Here is a 23,269-nt window from a genome sequence, read left to right on the forward strand (position 1 = left end):
CCAGCCGAGGGCTTGCACACAGGGCTCGTTACATGAGCTTTAGGGCCGAAGGGGGACGAGATTACACAGGCCCCTTGTTCATTAAATGGACACATATTAGGCGCCTGCTGTGTGATAAGCACTGTGCTATGCTTTGTGGGGAATGCGCCATCGATGCCTGGATCCAGACTTCGATCTGGAGAAACGAATTCGTCATTGATCTTTGTGAGAAGAGTCGGCCTTCCCACGAAGACGGCAAGTGAGTTGTAACTGTTGTGACAAAACGCCGCTCAAGAGAACTTTCTCTGTTCAGGGTGGAAACCCGCATCAAGGACAAACCCGAACACAATTCTCTGCCACACCCAAGATGGCCACCTGCCCGGTCCCCCTGCACTGAGTTGCACGCAGGCTCACTCAGCTTGCCACTCCTAACATGGCGCATCAGCGCGCCCCGGGGCGGGGCCGCGGGCGGAAGTGGGCGTGACAGGGACGGGAGCCGAGAGGGCACTCCGAGGCGAGGTACTGGGCGGTGAGAGCCGCTGGGGGGGTCGAAGTCATGATACCCCCGCAGGAGGCGTCCGCCCGGCGGCGGGAGATCGAGGACAAGCTGAAGCAGGTGGGGCTGGAGCTGGGGCGGCGGGGGAGGAGGTGAGGGAAGGGGTCGAGATCCGGGCCGGGCCTCTACTCAGGGAGGCGGCGGGAGTGGGAGGGGGCCCTCCCTGCGAGGAGACCTAGTCAGGGGCGAGGCCGTGGATCCAGGACGCGGTGGTCTCCTTTAGCCTTCGGCTTCTGGTGACGTCCTTGCCTGCGCTCCCCCCAGGAGGAGGAGACGCTGTCCTTCATCCGAGACAGCCTGGAGAAGAGCGACCAGCTCACCAAGAACATGGTGAGTAACCCCTCAGCTGGGAGGGCTTCCAGACGCAGGAGGAGAACCCTGCGACCCGGTAGTTCCGGTACCTAAGGCCTGGGGGTGCCGGTCTGGGTAGCGGTGGTGGTAAGCTGTGGGTTTCTCTAGCAACAGTATGACACGTCTCTTAACACTCCCTTCCCCTCGTCCGCCCCTTCGCTGAGGATGCTGCAGCCCCCACTGGCCTGGGCTTTCTGCTTTCTGCCTAAGTTCTCCATTCTTCCTTCTCTCCTTCTGCAGACATTTAGTGAGACTGACTTAGGTGGGCTGGGTACTGGCCATGCATCATCGTCAATTCAAGTGAGGGTTGGACGGCCGGGTTTCCACTTCTGGGATTACTGAGGGCAGAAAAAGACTCAGCCTTCACCCCAGAGGGCTTGAGGTGTAAAATGAGCTGTGAAGTCAGAGAGATCTGGGGTCTAGTTCTCGCCCCTCCACTTATTTGTGTGTGGCCCCTGACAGGTAACTCTGAGCCTCAGTTACCTCCTCTGCTAAAACGGACGATGCCAACCTCCAGTGTAACTGTGAAGGTCATAGAAGTTAATGCATCGAGATGCATTTTGCACAGTACCTGGTATACAATAGGTCCTCAGTAAATAAGAGTTTCCTTCCTTGTTCCTAGAGAAGACTACAAAAGCACAGACCGAGCAGATACAAACTTGAGGATGTATTTAGTAACACAGTCATCAGGTGCTAGTCCTTACTTAATGAGACTCACTCTTGGAGAGAAAGGGTTTTGAAGGTACCAGCAATGCATTTGAGGCTACCCTGTATGAAACTACTTCCCGTTCAGTCCAGGAAAGCATCAGAGAGAATAGAGATTGAGATTTGACTTCAAAGGGTGGAAGGGAAGCCATCCTGAGGTGATTATCTGAGGAGGAGTTAATTTAATGCTTGACTTGCCTTCAAATCAAACTTCAGCCAATTTATTTGGGCCACCTCCTATGTGCCAGGCACATGGTAGGTTCTGGGGATACAGCAGTGAACAGGTGTACCCTGTCCCTTCCCTCATGGAGCTTATTGTCTAGAAAACCAGAGAAGAGGCAGCAATTGCCAAAGACCTGGTGGGTGGCAGAAGCGGTGCTGGGACAGCCCTGAGGCCTGAGAGCACGGAGCTTCCCCCCGCAGGTGTCTATCCTGTCATCCTTTGAGAGTCGCCTTATGAAGCTGGAGAACTCCATCATCCCTGTGCACAAGCAGACGGAGAACCTGCAGCGGCTGCAGGAGAATGTTGAGAAGACTCTGTCCTGTCTGGACCACGTTATCAGCTACTACCATGTGGCCAGTGACACTGAGAAGATCATCAGGGAGGGGTGAGCTAGGGCCAGAAGGTCACATTCCTAATGCCTCTCGGACCAGTGGCTGTAGGCCTCGGAAGGGAGGAGTAGAATATATTTGAGTCTAGAGTCCCCTGTGTTAATTCTCTTCTCCCCTTGCCAAATACCATTCTCTTGGTCCTTCTTTCTGCCCAGGCTAATAGGACTTTTCTCCTTTCCAGCCCCACAGGTAGGCTGGAAGAGTACCTGGGAAGCATGGCCAAGATTCAGAAGGCTGTGGAGTATTTCCAGGACAACAGCCCAGACAGCCCAGAGCTCAACAAAGTGGTAAGGGGCCAGCAGAGTGATGTGAGAGATTTGGGGACACCAGTCACGGCCCTGGTCTCATGAGAGACACTGAACCAGCTTAAAAGAGAATGTAGTAGAATAAACAGAAGTATATAATACCACACACATACCATAGGCATTAAGATCTCTGTCTCAGAAATCACAGGTATACATTTTTATTGCATCTTAATAATTTAACTAAATTATAAGTTAAATATGAAGTATAAGTTTAACATTTGATTTTTATAAATGCATGAGTATTTTTTTATTGTAGCAAAAAATACATAATATAAAATTTGCCGTTTTAACCATCTTTAAGGGAACAGTTCAGTGACATTAAGTACGTTCACACTGTCGTATAACCATCTCCAGAATCCTTTTCATCATCTCAGACTGAAACCCTGTACCCATTAAACACTAACTCCCCTTTCTCCTCCCCACCAACCCCTGGCCATCATCACTCTACTTTCTGACTCAATGAATTTGACTAGTGAGGGGACCTGCATTCATGTTTTCATATTCAATTTTTTGGTGTCATACCTTTGTGTTTAAGTTTTGGGGTCTTTATTAGATCACCAGAGGGAGATGGAGAAGGGCTGGGAAGTGAGGTTTACTCAATGCATTGAGGAAAGGAGAGAATGCAGACAGGAGAAAAGGTGGGAGCAGAGGCCCAGACATCCCAGCCACTGAGGAACATCAGAGGGCAGGCCAGCTCGGACCCCCCAGTCCCCTGGCACACCTTCCTGGCGGTACCACAGTTCTTGCCCTGAGGCGTGTGTCTTACCCAGAAGAGGGGGTGGGCTGAGGCACAAAGATGGGAAACTGGCTTTTCTCCCACCCAGAAAGCTGTTGCTTAGAACAGAGCCTCCCAGCTTTTCTCCCATCGTGGCCCCATCGGAAATGAGAATGTTTGTGTGGCACGCTGGGGTAAAGTGGTAACTAGCCAGTGCTCTCTGGCTGCGCACAGCGCCACCTGGCCACCCGGAGGACTGACAAGATCAATACCATGGCACACCAGTAACGCAGTGGGCACCCACCAGTAAAACCATAATACTGCAGCCCTTGGGTGGGCAGCGTGGACTCAGAGATTGGGATGCCAGGGGCTGGAGAACTTGATTCTTGAGGGTCTCTACCAAGTTTGGATCACAGAGTGAAGAGCTCTGTGCTAGAACTTGGGTGTGGGAGTGGATTGGAGAAGGAGAGTACAAAGAATATGCTACAGGTTTACCCCAGAGGACGTACTTTCCATTTAAGCAGAAACGCTCCAACTCCTCTCTCTATTTTTAAAACATCTTTACTGAGATATAATTCACATACCATAAAATTTACCCATTTGAAGTATAAAACGCAATAGTTTTAGTATAATCACAGAGTTGTGCAACAACACCGGAATAAATTTTATAACATTTTCATCGCCTATAAAAAGAAATCCATTGGCAGTCACTCTTCTTCCCTTCCCTCCCCCATTCGCCCAGCCTCTGGTAATCACTCATCTCTTTTCTGTCTCTGTAAATTTACCTCTTCTGGACTTCTCCTGAAAATGGAATCACACAATATGTGACCTTTTGTGCCTGGCTTCCTTCACTTAGCATAATGTTTTCAAGGTTCATCTACGTGGTAGCGTGTGGAGGTGTTTCCTTCCATCGTGTGGTTGAATAATATTGCATTGTAAGGATTTGCCACATTTTGTTTATCCATCCGTCACTTGACGGACACTCCACTTTTGGGCTGTTATGAACAGTGTTGCTATGAACCCTTGTGTACGAACTTTTGTGTGGACATACGTTTTCAATTCTCTTATCTGCTCTGGATACCTTTCGCTCATCAGATACATGATTTGCAAGTATTTCCTCTCATTCTGTGAATCGTCTTTTCACTTTTCTGATGGTATCGTTTACAGCACAAAAGTGTTTAATTTGATGTAGTCCAATTTATCTATTTTTTTTCTTTTGCAACCCCTTTTCTAACAAGAACACAAATTAATGGTACAATGAGAAAATAATCAACTGATATCTGTGAAGCACCTACTTCTTGTAAAACTCTGGGTTTCACCTATGAACATACGTTTTGAGAGAACACAAGGGAAAGAAATAAGCAAAGCTTCCCACCGTTTATTCTCTGGGAAAAAGGAAGTGAAGGCAGAGGAGGGCCGAGGCCCAGAATCAGGAAGGCAAAGGAAGGGGATGGGGAGACGAGGGCCTGCTGAATGGTGGAACAGCCGTGGACCCTCTTTCTTCTTCCCCTGCCCCCTTCCTTCCTTCTTCCCTGTAGAAGCTGCTGTTTGAGCGGGGGAAGGAGTCGCTGGAGTCCGAGTTCCGCAGCCTGATGACCCGGCATAGCAAGGTCGTGTCCCCTGTGCTCATCCTGGATCTGATCAGCGGTGAGGACGACCTGGAGGTACAGGAGGAGGTGCCCCTAGAGCATCTGCCTGAGAGTGTGCTGCAGGACGTGATCCGCATCTCCCGCTGGCTGGTGGAATATGGCCGCAACCAAGGTGAGGTGTCCTGGGGAGGCGGGGGCCCAGGCGGCAGGGCCAGAGGGAGTGGACTTTGCCCTTTGTTTCTTTAATCCACCTGCATTTCTTTTAAAACAAAGGAGTTTAGTAGGAAACAATATGAGGAGTAAGTCTACAGCTTATGTATCAAATTATGAATCTAGCTAAATTCAAGCTTTTTTTATATACCTTACCTTCCTGTTTCTTTCCTTTTTTTGATTAATTATAAAAACTTCAAGTAGCACAGAAAGGCTTAGGTGAAAAGCAAAAGTCCATCTCCCCACTTCCCTAATGCTTACAGTATCATAACCCAAAGATGAGTACTGTTAAGGTTATTTATACCCTTCCAAAAAATTCTTTATGCCACTGCATGTGTGTGAGAGGGAGAGAGAGAGAATAAATATGTGTGTATCTGCTCCTCGTTCCCAAGTGGAAGGGAGCATACTAAACACTCCCCTGTGATTGTTTTGTTTTTATTTTGCTTTCAACTTAGTAATACGTCTTGAGAGTGTTCCGTATCAGTACGTGTATATTTGCGTCATTCTTTTTGGCAGCTGCATAATATTCCATGGTATGTTGGTACCATCATTTCTTTAAATCCAGTCCCAGGATTTTTTTTTAAATCCCAAGTTAAGCAAAAAATTAAAAAAAAAAAAAAAACCACCTGTAATGAATATTCAGTTGAAAGCTTTTTAGCCCCCCGCACCCTTCGTCTCTTTGTTAGTCTGTACACATACCAAGTTGTCAGTGTGTGTTGTCCCTGCCTTCCCTCGAGGACTCTGTGGTGCCAGGTCTCAGGGCCGCCTGTACTGACCACACGGCACGTCTGTGGCTCATGAGCTGCACTGTGGGAGACGAGGGCTCGGCAGGAGCTTTTCAGGGGCTCCCTTGGGATAAGTGGGAGGCCAGTGGATGCTTCCAGACCCCTCAGTCCCCTTCAGTCAGAGCCTCAGTGTTCTGTTCCATTTTTCACATTGGTGACACACTCGTTGGGAGCTGCTAAAGTGTACCGTGGCATTCGTATCTTTTTCGTTGCTCGTTTGCATTTTTGGATTTTCCAGTTTTCCAGTATTGACAGTTAGTGCTGCAGTGAGCACAGTTGTATGGCTTGCTTTTCTTGTTTAGGAAGTTCTCTGAGATATTTTCTCAAAGGTACGGTTATCAGGCAGAACTGTCTGAACAAATCTGTAACCTTCTTGCCGTCTTGAGTTCCTCTCCGGGTAGGTGGGGCCAGTCGACTGACCCATCGAAAATCCCACAGCTGTTTGTTCTTCATTAGCTTCATTTATCTTAGCTTTTTGACAGGGCTTTCACAATCCTCGAATTTTTTAAACTTTGCATTTCATTCATGGCTAAAGAAATGGTGTGTTTTTTTATTCAGTGACATTTGTTGTCTCTTTACTGCATATAAATTGCTCACATCCTTTGACCCCTTAGCAAGTTGAAGCTGGATGTAAACTTTACCTTTTTTTTTATCTAAAAAAACCTTACTGTGGACTTCCTTGGCAGTCCAGTGGTCAAAACTCTGCACTTCCCGCACAGGGGACATGGGTTCAATCCCTGGTCAGGGAAGATGCCACGTGGCATGGCCAAAAAAAAAAGAAAATAAAAACCTTACAGGGAATTCCCTGGCGGTTCAGTAGTTAGGACTTGGCACTTTCACTGCCAGGGGCCCGGGTTCAATCCCTGGCAGGAGACCTAAGATCCCACAAGCCACACGGCGCGGCCAAAAATAAATAAATAAAATAAAAAATGACAGCTAATTGTTGGTTCTGTTGGGGGATACTTTCCCTTTTAAGCCTTTGATTTGGGACGGATGAGGCCGTGTGGGAGGCCGCTGGGAAGGGTTAGCACGGAACAGTGGTGGGCACTGCTGCTGCCCTGCGGAGCTGCGTCTGGAAGTGAGAGGGAGGCCCTGGGGCCAGGCAGAGGCAGGAACCCCAGCTGTCGCCCATCTCTCCTCAGACTTCATGAACGTCTACTACCAGATCCGCTCCAGCCAGCTGGACCGCTCCATCAAAGGCCTGAAGGAGCATTTCCGGAAGAGCAGTTCTTCGTCTGGGGTCCCCTACTCCCCTGCTGTCCCCAACAAGAGGAAGGACACACCTACCAAGAAGCCGGTCAAGCGGCCAGGTGAGACCCCACCCTGGCCCACCTCAGAACCAGACAGAAACTGTGGGACCCGGGTTGCCTTTGCCCACCCTGGGGGTAGCAGCCGCTACAGCTTGACCTCACAGCGACCCCCAACTATAGGTACGCAGGACAGAAAGCAGGTGTCTGCCCACCTAGCAAGGCCCCACCCGGTGAGCTCCTCTCTACCCAGCCGAGTCTGGGGGCTACATAAGTGTCCTTGGAGTGGAGGGTCACAGGCACGGAGAGGTGGGCTGACAGGGGTGCCGGGGCAGAGCCTCTTGCTGGACCCCCTTCTCCTCCCTGCGTCGTCCTATCAGGAGGCCAGGCCCGCCGCTGCCGCCAAAACTGTGGACAGGACAGGGGCAGGCGCTGCAGCCGCCACATTGCAGGAGGCCAGGGTGGCTTGAAGAAGTGGATGGGGAGAGTTTACACTTTCACAGTCACCCAGAAAGGAAAATAATGCCACGCCTTCCTCTCCAAAGACCTTAATCCGGCTTTTGGGCTCCACTCGAAGTTAGTGCCTTGCGGTGGGAGAGTCAAGGGAGGGGTGTTGAGGTGGGAGACGCCTGGGCCCTGGGCGTCGGTGTCCTGGGCGAACAGCTCACTGTCTGTCCTTCTTCCCGTCATCATGTCCCCTGTAGTCTGTGCTCCGGGTAAACAGTGTTCCTGTGTGTCAGCTTCCGCTTGGCAAGCCTGGCTGTGTCTGACTGCTGAGAGGTGTGGCCCTCGAGAGGCTGGGGTATTCCAGGGTGAGGGGCTGCTGCAGGCCCCAGGGAGAGAGCGCCAGTGAGGCTGGGGGCTGCTCCCACCCTAGCCTTCCCTGTCCAGCTGCTGCTGTGGGCACACGCACCGGTGGGACCCGCCTCTCACGACAGCGTTTTCCTTGCCTGCCCCTCAGAGAACGAGGGGCCTGTTGACACCGCGAGCACCTGCTCTTCCTCAGGCCTTTGTTCAGGCTTCGGAGATATGGCGGAGCCGAGGGTGCCCGCAGGGGCGCAAGGGAGCAGAGCATAAGGGAATCTGGGTGGCCCCAGCAGGAAGAGCACTGTCCTCCCCCCCCTCCAGTGTGGGTATCCCGGCTGACCCCCTGGGGAACCTGCCACAAACGGTGACTCTACTAAGCCAGCCTGCGCGGCCGCAGCTGCCTGCACCTGGGCCTGTCCGTCTCTGTGCCTTGGTTCCGGGAGGCTGCGAGGCTGCCTGGGCCTTGGCGAGTCTGTGCTCTCTTCCCCTCTGTCTCTTCTCTGATGGGCCCAGTGGAGGCCCCAGGACCCCGACTGCATCCAGGAGTGCTGCTGGCCATGCAGGGAGCAGGGATCTGATCTCGGGGCCCCCAGTTTACCTAATCTAGCTTGGCTTAGAGCCCCAAGAGGAAAACTCGGGCTCTGAGCGTCCCTCTGGTTTCTGTGGGGTTTCAAGAGTTGTCAGGAGCTGGGGGGCTCAGGACTGACGTCAGGAACTAGGGAATCAGGCCCCTGGGACATCAGTTCCCAGCTCTTGAGGAGAGGAGCAGGGAGGCCTCGGTGGGTAATGAAACACCGACCTCAACGTCGTTCGTGGTAATTGTGCTCCTGGTGGGTTTGGCGGCTGCCGGATCAGTGCCCCCAGCCCACGTCCACGTGAGCATACTGGCGAGGCTCCTGGAGGCCCGGCGGGCCCACCTGCTCCTGGTCGGTTGTGGGGCAGGGCACTGATTCGCTCATTAGCGGGGCTGCTCACTGAAGGGGCAGAACCCAGCCAGCCAGATGCTGAGCCCAAGCCCCAAACTTGGTTATTAGTAACTAACTGCGGCTGGTGCAAACAGAAAGAGATGAGCCGCTCAGACGCTGCCCCTCCTCCGCTAGCCTTCTGGGGAGCTGCCAGGCCCCAAGGAGCCTCGCTGCGCTCAGAGCTGCGCTCAGAGATGCGAGGGGGCACCTGGGAGTCCCCAGGGAAGAGGGGCGGAGCTACGCTCATGGGCGCCTCCCCTGCCCCAGTACATTTTGTTAACAGGGCAGCTGTACACATCTGTTTTAGATGCTGTTTTATTTCCCCGCGTTTTCTGCCCTGAGATGTCTCGTTCCCACAGAGGCGGCTGACCCTGGAGGCTGTGGGCGCTGCAGTTTTGTTTCCATTGTGCTCACTTGTGATACTAACTGTTGGTTTTTTCCCCCCCGTGCCAAGGGCATGTGCCCTTTCCTGCTGCCCTCCCTCCTGCTCTCTGTGTGACTGGCTCCTATTAACTTCTTTCTGGCTTTTGAGTTTTTCCCAATTGCTTTGGTGGTTTGGGTCCCTCCCCTGGTGTATGGGGCCAGTCTGCCTCTGGGTCTCCAAGCCTTCCGTCCTGGGCGCTGCTGGCCCAGGAAGCTCGGTCCCGTTTCACCAACTCCTGGGTGCTGCTTTCGTCTGGCTACTGTTTGGCCGCGTCCCGGCACTGAGCATGCCCGGAGAACTCTGCCTGCCCTTTGGGGAGGAGCCGTGGGCCTGCCTGCTTCAAGGTGTCCCCAGGCTCTGCCACCTGGTCTCGCCTTCTGGGTGTGAGGGCTCCATCGCTAGCTCCTCCATCCCAGGCCCTTGTCTATTTCTGAGTTAAGTGCCACTCAGTACTGTTTTTTATTTTTGGCGTCTCCTGGTGGATCTTTGCCCATCTCATCTCCTTCACCCTCTGCACTTCCTAAAATGAACTCAGGTCTGGAACAATGAGGGCCACTGGCAGGATCAGGAGCTCCACTGGGGGAACGAAATGTGTCCATTCCTCCATCTCCTTCTGCGGGGCCTCTGGCGGGCCCGGGAGAGGCCTGCTGGGAGAGATGGTACCCGGGCGTGCTCTGCTGGGGGCGGGCCCGGCAGAGGCCTGCTGGGAGAGATGGTACCCGGGCGTGCTCTCTGCTGGGGGTGGGCGTGGGCCTGGGGGGTAGGTGGAGGGCTGTTGCTGTTTCCTCTCACTCGTTTCCTAGGTCTTCTTATCTCCTCTCTGTGTGGCTCTGGTGACAGGGACGATCCGTAAGGCTCAGAACCTTCTGAAACAGTATTCCCAGCATGGTCTAGATGGGAAAAAGGGGGGCTCTAACCTCATTCCTCTGGAAGGTAATCATCCTGTGTTCCTCTCCTCTTCCCTCCTCCTCCACCGTGTGTCCACTCACGTGGTAGGGCAGAGCCTCCAACCCCCCCAGAGGGCCTCGGGCGCAACCCTGAGAGGGGACCAGGGGTGGGAACTGAGGTCCTGGGCCTCTGACCCCAGCTGGCTCGGGGACAGCTTTCATGGCCCTCGGCCTGGTCCTGTCTGGCTGACGGTGGCTCTGCCCTCCCGGAGGCTTCCCGCTCCCTCCCCTCCCTGTCTCTGTCCTTGTCTCCTGTTTGAACTCAGAGAAAGTTCTTTGTCACGGGCAGCCCTTTCACGCTCAGACCAGCAGTGGCAGGACCAAGGCGGCCGAGGCCTCCTGGCCGCCCCCCTCCACCTGAAAGGCGAGCATGTGCCACAGGGGACAGGCAGCCCGTACACCATGTCCCTGCCTCCCTCCCATCAGAGGAAGGACAGCCCTGCCCTAGTGGACCAGATCCACCTTCAAAAGAATGACCCTGGGGGCGAAAAGAAGCCTGTCCCCATTCACTGGGCAGTGACATTTCTCTAACTGGATCTCTCCCCAAATATGGTGAGATAAACCCCCTGGGGCTGAGCATCAGAGCTTCCGCAGCTGCTGGAAATGCTTCAGAAACCCGGTTTTCTCTCAGCCTCCAGGCGTGGGGAAACCAGCTCCCGAGGATGGTCTGGGGCACTGCAAGTCACGCTTGAAATGGCTGTTCCCAAGGTGGTCTGAGGCAGAGGAGGGGCTCAGAGCCCTCTCCAATGCCCCCTCCCCTACACCCCATCTCACATACCCCCCCGGAGGTCGAGGGCTTCTTCCCAGTCCCCTGAGAGGCAGCCACCCCGCCCCTGGATAAACGCTGCTTGTGTTTGCGGCCGACGTCTCGCTAGGTCACGAGCATGATTTCCGAGTTAAGCACCTGTCCGAGGCCCTGAACGACAAGCACGGGCCACTGGCCGGTGAGTACTGCAGCCCAGCCCGAGGGCAGCCGCCGCTGCATTCACGGCCGTCCCCAGAGGGCCTGCTCCGGCCTGGCCTAGCCGGCCGCTCCGCTCCAAGGATGAGCCCAGCCTACTCGCCTCTCTCTCTCCGGTCTGTCTCTCTTTTGGGCACTAGGTCCCCTTGCCTCTCTCCAGGTGGGAGTGCACACCTGGCTCTCAGGGCCTGGGCCAAGGGCAGAAGTTGCCGCCACTCGGAAGGCGGGCAGAGAGGGCAGGCGGGCCCCTGGAGGGCAGGGAGCATCAACACCTGACTCCAGCGATGGCTCCAAAGCTCTGACTCCTCGGAGCCCGTCCCTCGGCACATAGGACCAGGTTGCCTGCGGGCACCCCTGCCCCAGCCTGCAATGCAGTAGCGGGATCCTGTCTCCTGCTGGGCAGCTGACAACCAAGGAGCCCTCCCCCTCTGAGGCTCACATTGCCTCATCTCCAGCTTTGACGCCACGCCAGCTAGCCTTATGGACCAGAGCCCATTGCCTCTTTATACATTCCAGAAGGCCTGGCGGGGCTGGTATCTGGCTCCAGAGGCCCAGCATTTTCGGACATGGACGACCACTGAGCCTGCCTCCCTGAGGTGGACGCGGCCACTTGCCCATCCCTGGGTGTCCTCTTCCCAGTACAATTCAGAATCCTCAGTCTTGGGGTCAGGCGTGTCTTATCCAGGAAGTCGATTGGGGGATCTTATCCTTTTTATCCATCTCCCCAACACCTCTCGTACCTGACATTCTGGAACAAAGGCTGGACTCAGCCCGTTTTTCCTCGCAAACCCTGCCGGGCCTGCTGGAGTTCTCCCAGCTTTCTGCCAGCACAGTCGTCTTCCCCATGTGCTGCTAGTCTGGCTACAGACCAGGAACTGGGGAGACTCGTGCCCCACCCCCCAGCAGGGAGAGGGTCTGCCCCAAACCAGTAGCTCAGGGGCACTGCTTTCCCCCCAGGGAGAGATGACATGCTGGACGTGGAGACCGACGCCTACATTCACTGCGTCAGTGCCTTTGTCAAGCTGGCCCAGAGCGAGTACCAGCTGCTGACGGACGTCATCCCTGAGCACCATCAGAAAAAGACCTTTGACTCTTTGATACAGGTCCTGCCCCTGGGCCCTGACCAGATGCCCCAGCATGAGCTGTCACTGCAGAAGCTTGAGTTCGGTCCGGGCATGCGGTCCACAGCCCTCAACTCCAGCCACCACCTCCACCTCCCATCCTGGGGATCTGTCCTGGGTGGCGTGTCCCGGTCGGGACCTCCCCATTGGGGGCATACTTCCCCCACGCCCCTCCAGGTGCCCTCACCGTCCCTGGGAACCGGCTGTCTGCCCCCTCCCCTGAGCCCTCTCCCTGCCCCGCTCTCTCAGGATGCCCTGGACGGGCTGATGCTTGAAGGGGAGAACATCGTGGCTGCTGCCCGGAAGGCCATCATCCGACACGACTTCTCGGCTGTGCTCACCGTCTTCCCCATCCTGCGGCACCTCAAGCAGACCAAGCCTGAGTTTGACCAGGTGCTCCAGGTATGTGGGTGAGGATGCCCTTGGGGACCCCGGAAGGAGGAATCCTGCTGCCCGGCACGGCCCCCCAGGAGAACTGTGTTCTCTACCCCCACGGGTCCGCTCCGAGGGTGAATGGCAGCAGCTTCCTCAGGGTCCCGGGCATGTGGAGGTGCTCTCAGGGTGAGTGAAGAGGGGAGACAGTCCCCTGGGGTGAGGGGCCGGGAAGGAGCAGGGCCCCAGGCACAGCCTGTAGCCGGGTTCCGGCACCCTGTGCAGCCACGTGCTTCCTCAGGGGACGGCGGCCAGCACCAAGAACAAGCTGCCCAGCCTCATCACCTCCATGGAGACCGTTGGAGCCAAAGCGCTGGAGGACTTCGCTGACAACATCAAGGTGCTCTCCCTCCCTTCGCTGCCGTGCAGGACGGCCGGTGGGGCTGTGGGCAGGGCTGCCGGTGACCTGGCTTGGAAACTCTTTCTGAAAGCAGGCCTCCAAGAGGGGCGGGCCTGCCCTGTGGGGAAGCCGGCCGTGCTGCTAGTCTCCTGTCAGTGCCCACGGGCCCCCCTTTCTTCCCCAGGGGCTCCAGAGGCCCCCCACCCCAGGTGTCAAGCTCCTGCCCCGCTTTTCCCATGTAGTCATGTCCGTATGTCTGTCCCGCTCACCTTTGTGCCCGAGGGGCATCCTGACACCTGTCTGCCAGGAGGTGGCGCCATGAGCCCGCAGACTGGGGTGTGGGGTGGGCGCGGGACTCCCCGGGAGCTGCTTCAGGGAGTCGGGCTGTTCTTCCCACAGAACGACCCGGACAAGGAGTACAACATGCCCAAGGACGGCACCGTGCACGAGCTCACGAGCAACGTAGGTGCTGCCCGGGGGCTCCTGGGGCGGGGAGGGGGCGCAGGTGGCAGGATGGACTGCAAGGTGCTTAGTGCCCCCAGCAGACAGGGCCTTTCCCAGGAGGCCAAACCCACAGGGTGAAGCACGAAGTTTGCAGCCACCCTTTTCACTGGGCAGGCCCCTGGCCCTGTACCTGTCCTGGAATGGTCAGAGGGGTGAACTGTAGGAGGTGATCCGACCTTTGGGTCCTGCCCTTGACCTTCTTCCTGGACCTGTTTTCTCCCCACGCAGGCCATCCTCTTCCTGCAGCAGCTCCTGGACTTCCAGGAGACAGCAGGCGCCATGCTGGCCTCCCAAGGTACTTGGCACCTCCCAGCGGGGCCCCGTGCCCCACTCCTCCCTCTGGCCTGGAGACGTGGGGTTAGCCCCCTCTGGGTGAGGAGATTTCCCCCGCCCTGTGGAGTGGGAAGGAGATGTGGCCTGTGGCGGGACCCCCAAGCTGCTTGGGCCATCTGGGCCCAGCATCAGGAAAGCAGCCGGGGTATGACTACCTTTCCTGGCCTCCAGCCCCTCTCGGCTCCCTCCACTGTCCTCACTCTGGAGAGCAGAACTCACTTGTTTGGAGGTGCCCTTCCCGCCCCGCCCCTCCTGCATTTCCCCACCTCCTCCTGTGTTGCCTTTCCTCCTAGCCCCGCCCCTCCTGCATTTCCCCACCTCCTCTTGTGTTGCCTTTCCTCCTAATTAGTCCAGTACAGCTGACCCCTTACAGCTGGCATCTCAGGGCCAGGCTGGTGTCTTCCCGGGACTGTGACTGCTGTCTTGGGACGGGGGCTCAGGAGGTTAGCACGTGGGGAAGAGCGCGCTTCCGAGCACTGAGACCCAGTCCAGCTTGTTGGGCCCCAGGCCTTCCCTTTTCCCCCCAGTCTAGGGGCAAGGAGCCAAGGTGCAGCCTCTGGCCTGTGGGTCTCCAGATGTCCACTTTCCAGTGTGTCGCTGGCCTTCAGGGGTCCAGCCTGGGCTGTCCTGCTGTCTGTTTCTGGCGTCGCGGGGAGTGGTCTGCTTGGCTCGGGTGTTGCGGCCGTTTCTAACCTGTTTTTGCACTTTGCATCTTCCTCCCTCCTTTGTCTCTCCCCCCTGCCCCTCTGTGCGCACTGCCTCTCACTGCGTAGTTCTTGGGGACACATACAATATTCCTTTAGACCCCCGAGGTAAGCAGCAGGGCTCCGCAGCCCCATCCTTCCCCTCTGAAGCCCCCTGAGTGAGGTTCCCTGGGGACAGAGGCACCTGGACAGACTCCCAGTAGGAGCGGGGTCAGAGGGCACACGGTTCCTTCCGGGTGCTCCCAACCCTCTCAGCTCCCTGACGGCCACTTTCTGTCTCTGGGTTTCTCCAGGCAGCATCTTGCTGTGTCCAGCACCCTGAGTACACCCTTCAAGCTGGTCCAGCACCTCCCTGTCCCCTTCCTCCCCCATCTGCTCCCTTCCCCCCTTGGCTTTCTGCTCTGTGCAGCCAGCAAGTCTCTGTTAGGAAGGGCCTGGTAGAGGAGGTTATGAGCAGTGGGGGTGAAGGGGGAGAGGCCACGGGGGGCCTATTCTAAGACTCTGTTGCTGACAAATGGGAGAAGTGGGCCTTGTCGGTACCCCCAGCATGGGTCGGGGGCTGGGTTGCAGAGACTGTCCCGTTCCTGTCCTGCCAGCCTTCCTGCCGGCCCTGGGCCAGCTCATTACCCCCGCCAGCCGAGACCATGGAGGCGCCGGCCCTGGGTTCCAGGAAGAGTCCCAGGGAGTGCCCCCCGCAGCGGGAAGGGAGCCCTGTAGCTCAGCACGTCCCCGGGAGGCTCGGGCCCCTCCCAGGGTGTCCTCAGCCGCTCCGCGGGCCTAGGGGAGGCCAGAGAGGGTCTCGGCTGCTGCCACTGCTGTGGTAACAAGACCCCTCCTCTCACAGAGACCAGTTCCTCAGCCACCAGCTACAGCTCCGAGTTCAGCAAGCGCCTCCTGAGCACCTACATCTGTGAGTGGCAGTCTCCGGGGCCTGGCCTCCCCGCCTCCCAGCCTCCCAGCCTCCTGGCCTCCCCGCCTCTTCCCTTCCGTCTCCTCTCTGTGCTCTCCTGCTAGTCCCGGTCCCGCTCCTGAGCACCAGCGCCCCGCCAGCCAGCAGCCTCTGGGGCCCGGCCTCCTGGCCTCCCTGCCTCCCTGCCTCTTCCCTTCCGTCTCCTCTCTGTGCTCTCCTGCTAGTCCAGGTCCCGCTCCTGAGCGCCAGCACCCCGACTTTTAGAATCGCAGCCTGACCTCTGGTTGGGGGGCCGCGGGGTCTCGGCAAAAGGCTCCCAAGGCTGGTGGGGTCTCGAGTCCGGGAGGAGCAAGGAGCGACGGGTGGGAGTTGGTCTGTGGGCCCCAGGATTGGGTCATTTGGGTCAGCCTGCCATGGGAGGCGTGACCACATCCTGCCCTGTGCAGGTAAAGTCCTGGGCAACCTGCAGCTGAACTTGCTGAGCAAGTCCAAGGTGTATGAGGACCCGGCTCTGAGTGCCATCTTCCTGCACAACAACTACAACTACATCCTCAAGGCCCTGGAGAAGTAAGTGGCTACGGGTGCTGGTCTGCAGCTCTCACCTGCCCCTGCCTGGCCTGCCGGGGCTGGCTGTGCCCCCTCGTGTCCAGGGCGGGGAGGACGCCGCTTTACCCTTCACAGTCCCAGGACGCAGGGAGGTGGGAGGCAGGCCCCACTGGTGTTGCTGCAGAGGCCGGCAGCCTTTCTATCGTCCTCTCCTCTCTCGCCTGTTCCCACCCCAGGTCTGAGCTGATCCAGCTGGTGGCCGTGACCCAGAAGACTGCCGAGCGCTCCTACCGTGAGCACATCGAGCAGCAGATCCAGACTTACCAGCGCAGGTGGGCCTCTGCCCACCCTCCCGCTCCCCGACCTGTGTACCCACCAGTAACGCTTGCTTCTCAGAGCCTCGGGATGCCGGGCCCAGTCAGAGTGGGCTCAATGACGGGGAACTGCCACCCTGTGAACCCCAATCCTCTACTTGTTTTTTAATCACACTCGTGGGGTGGAGAAGGGTAGTTGCCAAGGGTGACGACTAAGATGGTTGAAGGGCTGCCCACCAGAGATGTGGGTAACGTTTAGACCAGGTGAAGAGCAAGCTCACAAGGTCCCTTGAACTTGGCTAGCCTCACTACAGGGCTGTCTCTGCCCCTCTCCTCCTGTTTCTTAGTTTGTGCGTCTCTCTCTCCCTTTGTGTGTGTCTTCCCCGTGACCGTATCTCCCTCTGCTTTCCCATTTATCTGTCCTCCGTTCCCTCTTTTCTCATCTGCTTCTCCATCTTAATTGGCCATGATACCAACGTGAAGTGTAGTTGGTAGTGTTTGTTCAATTTATTGAATGTTCTGTTTCCTGTCCTTAATTTTAAAAGCGAGCAGCTTGAACAGTTTTATTCCCAAGGAAAAAGATCTCAGCTGTGTTTTGCTTAGTTATGACCCACACTGATCCCTGCCCTCACCCTCTCCCCCAGTAGATCAAGAGATTTTTAAAAAACAAAGCAGTCCAACCCCAGGGAGGGAGCAGCTGCCTGAGGCTGTCCCTCCTCTGCCCTCTGCTTCCCTCCCTGCCTGGCAGTTGGTTAAAGGTGACTGACTACATCGCTGAGAAGAACCTGCCTGTGTTCCAACCCGGAGTCAAGGTGGGCTGAAGGCCTGGGCTGGGAAGGGATGTCTAGCAGATGTGGTGCTTTCTGTTGTGTCTCTGGGAAAAAACAGACAACTGGGATGAGAAAGCAAAGGATGCCCGTGGCCATCCGGGCAGCAGGGGAGAGGGCTGGGCTTGGGGTTTGGGGAAGGAGCAGGGGCAGGACGATCCTGCTCTGAGGGACGCTTTCTCTGCCGTCTCCCCTGGCCCCCCAGCTTCGGGACAAGGAGCGGCAGGTGATCAAGGAACGTTTTAAGGTAAGTCCCCCGCTCCACTGATCGCTGCTGCTACTGTAGCAACACAGACTCAAACCTTTGTCTCTGGGTCACTTCTGTTTCCACCGTTTTGGTGACCAGGGCTTCAACGATGGCCTGGAAGAATTGTGCAAGATCCAGAAGGCCTGGGCTATTCCCGACATGGAGCAGAGGGACAAGATCCGCCAAGCCCAGAAAAACATTGTTAAGGAGACCTACGGGGCCTTTCTGCACAGGTTAGCCCTCCGTCTCTGCCCTCCCAGCCCCACGCTCCCCGTTGCCCCGGCTGGACCACTGGGTCCTTCTCTTCTTCAAGGAAACCTGGAGAGGGTGGTGGGTTTGGGTGGCAGATCCAGTGCCCACGGCTTTGGTGTGCGGCCAGACCCAGACATCACCCAGGGGCACCCCATCGGGAGGGCCTCAGGCTGAGGCAGAGCTGGGGGTGGGGCTAGGCATCCCCACTGACCTCAGCGCCTGGTCAGGTATGGCAGCGTGCCCTTCACCAAGAATCCTGAGAAGTACATCAAGTACCGCGTGGAGCAGGTGGGCGACATGATCGATCGCCTGTTTGACACCTCCGCCTGAGCCGCCACCGCCCTGCCTGGCTCTGCCGACCAGCCATGTTATCGGACAGATAAACCGGTGTTAACTTGCCTCTGGGCCCTGGGGTCTTTCTCCACCACCCCGACCAGGAGCCCTGTCCCTGAGCCCTCGGGTCCTGGTTTGCCCTTCCTCTCACGGCCCCCATTCCCCACACAAGCAGCGCTCTCCCGGAACTCGGGGGTTCCTCCGCGCCTTGGGTTTCATGACCCTGACTGCGGCTCGCAGGGGCCACGTGACGGCTTCAAGGCAGGAAGGACAGGGAAGGAAGACAGAGGTCTGTGCCCTCAGCCGCCTTGTGTGGACAGGAGCAGGAGAGCAGAGCAGGCCCACCCCCGGACCAGCTCCGACTTGGGGATGGAGAACCGCCTTCAGCCCAGGCGTGAGGGTTGGGCTCGGAGGAGCTGGCCACACTGCAGCCACAGGGCCTGGAGAAAGGCAAGCAGGGTTGACCCGCTCTCGGATTCAGTGCAGAGACCGCATTCCCCATCCCCGCAGTCCTGCGGTCTGGGGCGTTCTGCCCCCGAGGCATCCCCCCGGTGGCTGGAGCGGGAGTGCTCTGTCCCCTGCCCTCTGGGGGCCAGCGCTCCGCAGGACTTCACAGAAGGAGTTCTGACAACCCCGTGCCTGGAGCCAAGCAGCTGTGGTTGCAGAGGAGCAGTTAGGCTGCGTGCGGGGACTGGGTGACCAGTGACCAGTCGTGAGACGATCTGGGGCAGAGCTGGGGTCGGGGGCATGAGGTGGGCCCCACCTACTTTGACAAAAGTGAACAGCTGAGCTCAGTGAAGACAGACCCCTGAGGCACCCTTGCACTGGGATGATGGGTTTATTCCACACTCTTTGCTTGCATGCTAACAGAAGGGAGAGCTCAGGGTGGCCTGGGGTCCTCCAGGCTTAGGGAAGAGAGTCGACCTCCCTCCCTCCTCTTTCCTGAGACCCTGTCACAGCCCAACTCCTCAGGTCTGTAGCCCCAGGCCCTGCCCCTTACAGCCTGGGCCACCCGCCGTGGGGTGCAGCCTCACCAGGGGCTGGGTCCAACTTGCATGTCGCCCACATCCGGAGCACTGCGCAGATGAACTGGCTACACAGCGCCCCTGCCACGTACACCAGGAAGAAGACGTGGTCAGCAGCTCAGCCCAGCTCCTCCTGGACCCCTTTACTCCTCTGGAGGCTTCTGTGTGGGGAGAGGCAGGAAAAGGAGGTGTACTTCAGGGCTCACCTGACATGCACACTCTCCAGGAGCAGAAGGGTGAATCCCAGGAGGTGCCAGTCTGTATTTCTCCCTTCGTTAGAGTCACAACTAATGAGTGTTTGGGTCTGGCCCATTCTAGGTCATCTTGAGTTGAAAAAACGTCCCACAGAGAGGCTCTGCAAGGCAGAGGGTTATCTCAGGGAGTCTGAAGTCACCCGGGCCTTTAGGGAGGCTAACCCTGCTCCCTGCTCCAGACCTGCTGCTTCCAAGGGCAGCCGTGATGGAACCCAGGACAGTGGAGCCAGCAGAGTGGATGCAGGAACCTCTAAACAGCCTGGTAACCCGCAACCCCAGCCCACCAGCTCTGCCCCTAGGCCTCTTTCCTCAGCAGCCCCCAAGGAACGGGCCCCAGGCCCTGCCCACCTTCAGGATTGGGCCATGGGGTCCCACAGTCGTGCCGCTCCCTGCTCAGGACCGGGCTGGGGCTGCTCTCAGCCCTGAGGTTGCTGTGGGCCAGCAGCCCGGACAATAGCCCGGTCTCCCGTGGTGCTGATGAAGAGCAGCAGCAGCAGGGCAGTGACGTAGTGAACTGGGGAGGTGGGCAGGGGTGGGGCGACAGCAGGTGCGGGCAGAATGAGGTGGGCCCGGCACAAGGTGGTCCTGCCCCCGGCCAGGCGAGGGTGTGGGCCTTACTGAGCAGCGGGTTGCAGGAGGAGAAGCTGGGCAGGGCCTGAACCAGGGAGGAGTGGAAGACGAGGTAGCCCAGCAGCAGGGTCACCTTGTAGGCAATGCGCGCCGTCCGGAGGGGCAGCAGCGCCCCGCACAGGTCAGCCAACAGCAGTGCCTCCCCGGGTACCGAGAGCGCTATGATGGCCTTTAGCGCTGTGTTCTGCAGGCACAACTGGAAGGAAGAAGGTCGGGACTTTCCAGTGGGGGTTGCGCAGGGGTGGGCGGTAGAAGGGTGATGTCACGGCCTCTGGCTGTGCATCCTCGATGCCCCCATCAGCCCTCGGCAGCCACCTCCCAAGTCACCGTCACCTGGAAGCAGGGCACCAGCTGCTGGGATGGGACTTGGGTTTTCAAATCCTGAACTACGTATTCCCTCTTGACACTCACCATCTCATTCACCACATGGGCCTGGAACTCCAGCTCCATCACTGAAGGGGTGGGGGTGAGAACAGTGAACTAGAAATACCCCTGCCCCCGCATCTCTCTTGGGGGTAGGGGCAGGGACAAGCTGGAGCCCAGGGATGCTGGAGCCCTGTGTTGGTTGCTGGGGGCAGACTTGGAAACTGGTCTGTACAAGGGCTTTCCAAACCGGATTTCGCAAGACCCCAAGTTTACTCCAGTTAGAAGGGCCTTATCAGATTCACAGGTGAGTTTTCATTGTAAAAATAAATGCACCACTTCATGGAGGGGACATGGTCACAGACTCATTCACCAGTATATCATCTCACACCTGAAATAATTAGGATTCACTGGGCGGCAGCTGTGGTATTTCCCAGAGGGGAGGGATGTAGGGAAGGATGGAACTTTGCCGCCGAGTTGGACGTCACCTGTTGGGCTTGTGGGATATTCACTGGGTGGCTACACCTTCGGGATGTTTCCAGGAATGAGCCAGCAGCAGCCTGAGCCTCTGGGCTTGACACAAGTGTGCAGTTTGGCCCTGGCTGCTGGGGGCATTGCTCTGGGGTAGCTGATGGGGGAGAAGAGAAGACTGGAGGGGGGCTACGGCCTAGAGCAGGGGAGGACTAGGAGGTGGGGCTGCTGTTTGAGTGGGAGGTGCCCGGTGAAAGCAGAACGATCAGCTCCCCTAAGCCTGGGGGTGGACTGGTGTGAACACAGGGCCGGGACCCCTGTGTCAGGTGTTCGCTGGAGGCCAGAGGCTCCCCTCTCCCTTCATCTCCCAGCTCCTGTCCTGTCAGCACCAGTGTTGCCAAAAGCGAAGAAGCTGAGGCTGCAGTGGCGCTGGTCCCTGGGGAAGTGGAAAAGCTCAAAGTCACAGTTGGTCTCCGTGGTGAGGACCAGGTAGAGCTCGATGTGGCCATCCCGGTCCACTCGGGCTTGTGGGCTCTGGCCCTGCCAGTTCACCCAGAGCCTGCAGAGGGAAAGGTACCACAGCCAGTGGCCCAGCTCCTCCTCAGAAGGGGGAGGAGGGGGAGAACCCAGCATATACCCAGCTGCCATCCACTGCCCTCGGGGTTCCAGAAGGGGCACCATAAGGCATGGGAGTTGTGCCAGTGGTCTGGCAGGGCCACCAGGAGGGGGATATTCACTAAGAGGACCTCCTGGCCCTAGATGGGGAATAGCGAGGGCTATGCCTGCCTAGTTCCTGAGACAAGAACCCCCGCCTCACTTACACCTCCCGGATAGTGAGTCCTGGTGTCCAGAGAGAGTCCCAGGGCAGCGTGACTCTGCCCTGCCGGTGGCCAGGCGAGTGTCCAGCCAGGACTAGGGACACAAGGATGCTACTAAGGCTCCCACTCTCCGTATACATGCGCCCTTGGGCTTGGCAGGTTGGTGAAGGCCAGTGCTTCTGTGCTGGGCTTACAGAGGTCTCCCTTACTCACCCCCTGCCCCCACACTGGTGGTGGGTGCTCACCAGTCGAAGCAGCATCGTGGAGGACACTGTGTACCGCAGGATGTCCTGGGGGAGGGGGCAGCAGGTCACCTCGGGGGTGGGTGCTACGTGACAAGAAGGAAGGAGACCCCAGCACTCACTAGGCTGAGTCCTGTCCCATTCCTAGCTCAGCGCTTGGGCCCCCGAGTTCTCCACAGCCTGAGGACACTTAGCACGTTAAACACGTTTGACACAAACACCTGCACGTCCACGAGCCGGGGCGCGCTTCCGTTCGGAATCTGGATGGTTTCCTGAACCTCCTGGGGTTGAGTTGAGGTTGAAGAAGGATGACCAGTCTGAGGGATGGAGGTCGAGGTCACCCAGTGCCCTGGGGCCCAAATCCCAAAGCTCAAGACCCTACGCTTTCTACCTGCCAACCGCTGACACGCTGGAGCCACAGTGGGGTTCCAAGCCCGAGGAAGGTGAGATGGAGCAGGAGCCGCAGGGCCATTGGCAGCAGCTGCTCGGAGGGGCTGGATGGAGCAGCAGCGCCAAGCTACGACCTCCACTTCAGTCACTTCTCTCCGCGCCTGGGCAGTTGGTTGGAGGCAGCTGTTCTGCGCACCAACCCTGGAGCCTTGGACTTGGCACACCCCCACCCCAGGTTCAGCAAACAACTGAAGACAAAGCTCAGGACCCAGCCCCGCCCACCTGGCACCTGCCTATATGCTTCCCGGTCCTGCTCCATTTCCACCACCTGGAACCAATCATCACACTCAGGACCCATCAAGCAGACCAGGGAAGCGTGGGAGCCCTGCTCAAACACGCACACACTTTTCTCTGACACTGTCCTTCCAATCTGGCCAGGTGCAGCCTCTGTTTCCACAGCAGGCACCGCCTGGCTAAATACCCAGATCCTTACCAAAGTGCTCTGTGCTCAAAGACCTGAAGTGGGCACACCCTTGGGTTATCCTGCCTCTTCTCAAACACTGAACTAATTTCATGTAAAAAGCTTGGCTCAAGAACTCCGGGAGTGGGGCAAACCTGGGGACAGGTAGAGGCTGGCTCCTGACCAAAGCTCGGGGCGGGATTCTCAGCCTGCCCCGGTCCAGCAGTGCCTTAGAACCGCTGCTGTGCGCCCCAGAGCAGGACTGACGGGTGTGCGGGTGACTTTCCTGGCCTGAGGATAAACCAAGCCCTTGGAGACCAGATCCCAGATAGCTGCAGTGAAGGAAGGAAGCCCAAAGGCTGAAGGTGGGTAGGCACTGCTCTGGCTGGCATGGCTCCAAGGGACCCCAGGGAGCCGGGAACAGGCAAGGACTCGCCACCCGCAGGCGCACGAACGCTACTAGGAACACACATAGTGTCCAAGTCTGTCATCTACCGGTTTATCGAGCACGCTTAAACACTCAGCCCGCCTTTGTCGCGCTCACCGGCGGCTGCTGGCTCCCCGATCTATATACACCTGGCGCTTCCGCATGGCC

The 23,269-nt window shown here is 57.6% G+C and overlaps 2 protein-coding genes across 10 annotated transcripts; one reads left to right on the plus strand and one right to left on the minus strand.

Annotated features, from left to right (window-relative positions):
- Window positions 1–483: 483 nt before the first annotated feature.
- On the plus strand, window positions 484–18,135 carry EXOC7 (exocyst complex component 7). Of its 9 annotated transcripts, XM_079904600.1 has the most exons (20): window positions 484–595; window positions 800–865; window positions 2,015–2,199; window positions 2,385–2,490; window positions 4,762–4,984; window positions 6,950–7,117; window positions 10,091–10,183; window positions 11,073–11,141; window positions 12,116–12,261; window positions 12,529–12,681; window positions 12,953–13,051; window positions 13,451–13,513; window positions 13,784–13,850; window positions 15,437–15,502; window positions 15,949–16,069; window positions 16,285–16,380; window positions 17,111–17,174; window positions 17,395–17,436; window positions 17,536–17,669; window positions 17,916–18,135. In XM_079904600.1, exons 1-20 carry the CDS (start codon window positions 536–538, stop codon window positions 18,016–18,018), a joined length of 2,124 nt encoding a protein of 707 aa, XP_079760726.1. In that variant the 5' UTR covers window positions 484–535; the 3' UTR covers window positions 18,019–18,135. The 9 variants fall into 9 exon arrangements, with proteins under 9 accessions (XP_079760726.1, XP_079760722.1, XP_079760727.1 ...); XM_079904596.1 differs by having other exon boundaries at window positions 12,116–12,681; XM_079904601.1 differs by lacking the exon at window positions 11,073–11,141.
- An 847-nt stretch (window positions 18,136–18,982) lies between these two features.
- ZACN (zinc activated ion channel) lies at window positions 18,983–22,296 on the minus strand (the record flags this gene model as incomplete). Its single annotated transcript, XM_079905245.1, is given in 12 exon segments — window positions 18,983–19,163; window positions 19,166–19,207; window positions 19,649–19,766; window positions 19,768–19,814; window positions 19,919–20,126; window positions 20,258–20,382; window positions 21,154–21,323; window positions 21,586–21,644; window positions 21,828–21,872; window positions 22,022–22,111; window positions 22,113–22,173; window positions 22,244–22,296. Coding segments are annotated over 12 exon segments (1,164 nt in total). The 3' UTR covers window positions 18,983–19,017.
- Between the last annotated feature and the right edge of the window lie 973 nt (window positions 22,297–23,269).

The sequence above is a fragment of the Stenella coeruleoalba genome, assembly GCF_951394435.1.
Source record: "Stenella coeruleoalba genome assembly, chromosome: 19".
In the NCBI taxonomy this organism is placed as follows: domain Eukaryota; kingdom Metazoa; phylum Chordata; class Mammalia; order Artiodactyla; family Delphinidae; genus Stenella; species Stenella coeruleoalba.

Coding starts and splice junctions, on each gene's coding strand:
- EXOC7 (XM_079904596.1), top strand. CDS start 536: ATGATACCCCCGCAGGAGGCGTCCGCCCGGCGGCGGGAGATCGAGGAC. Junction 866..2,014: donor ACCAGCTCACCAAGAACATG/GTGAGTAACCCC, acceptor TTCCCCCCGCAG/GTGTCTATCCTGTCATCCTT. Junction 4,985..6,949: donor GGAATATGGCCGCAACCAAG/GTGAGGTGTCCT, acceptor ATCTCTCCTCAG/ACTTCATGAACGTCTACTAC.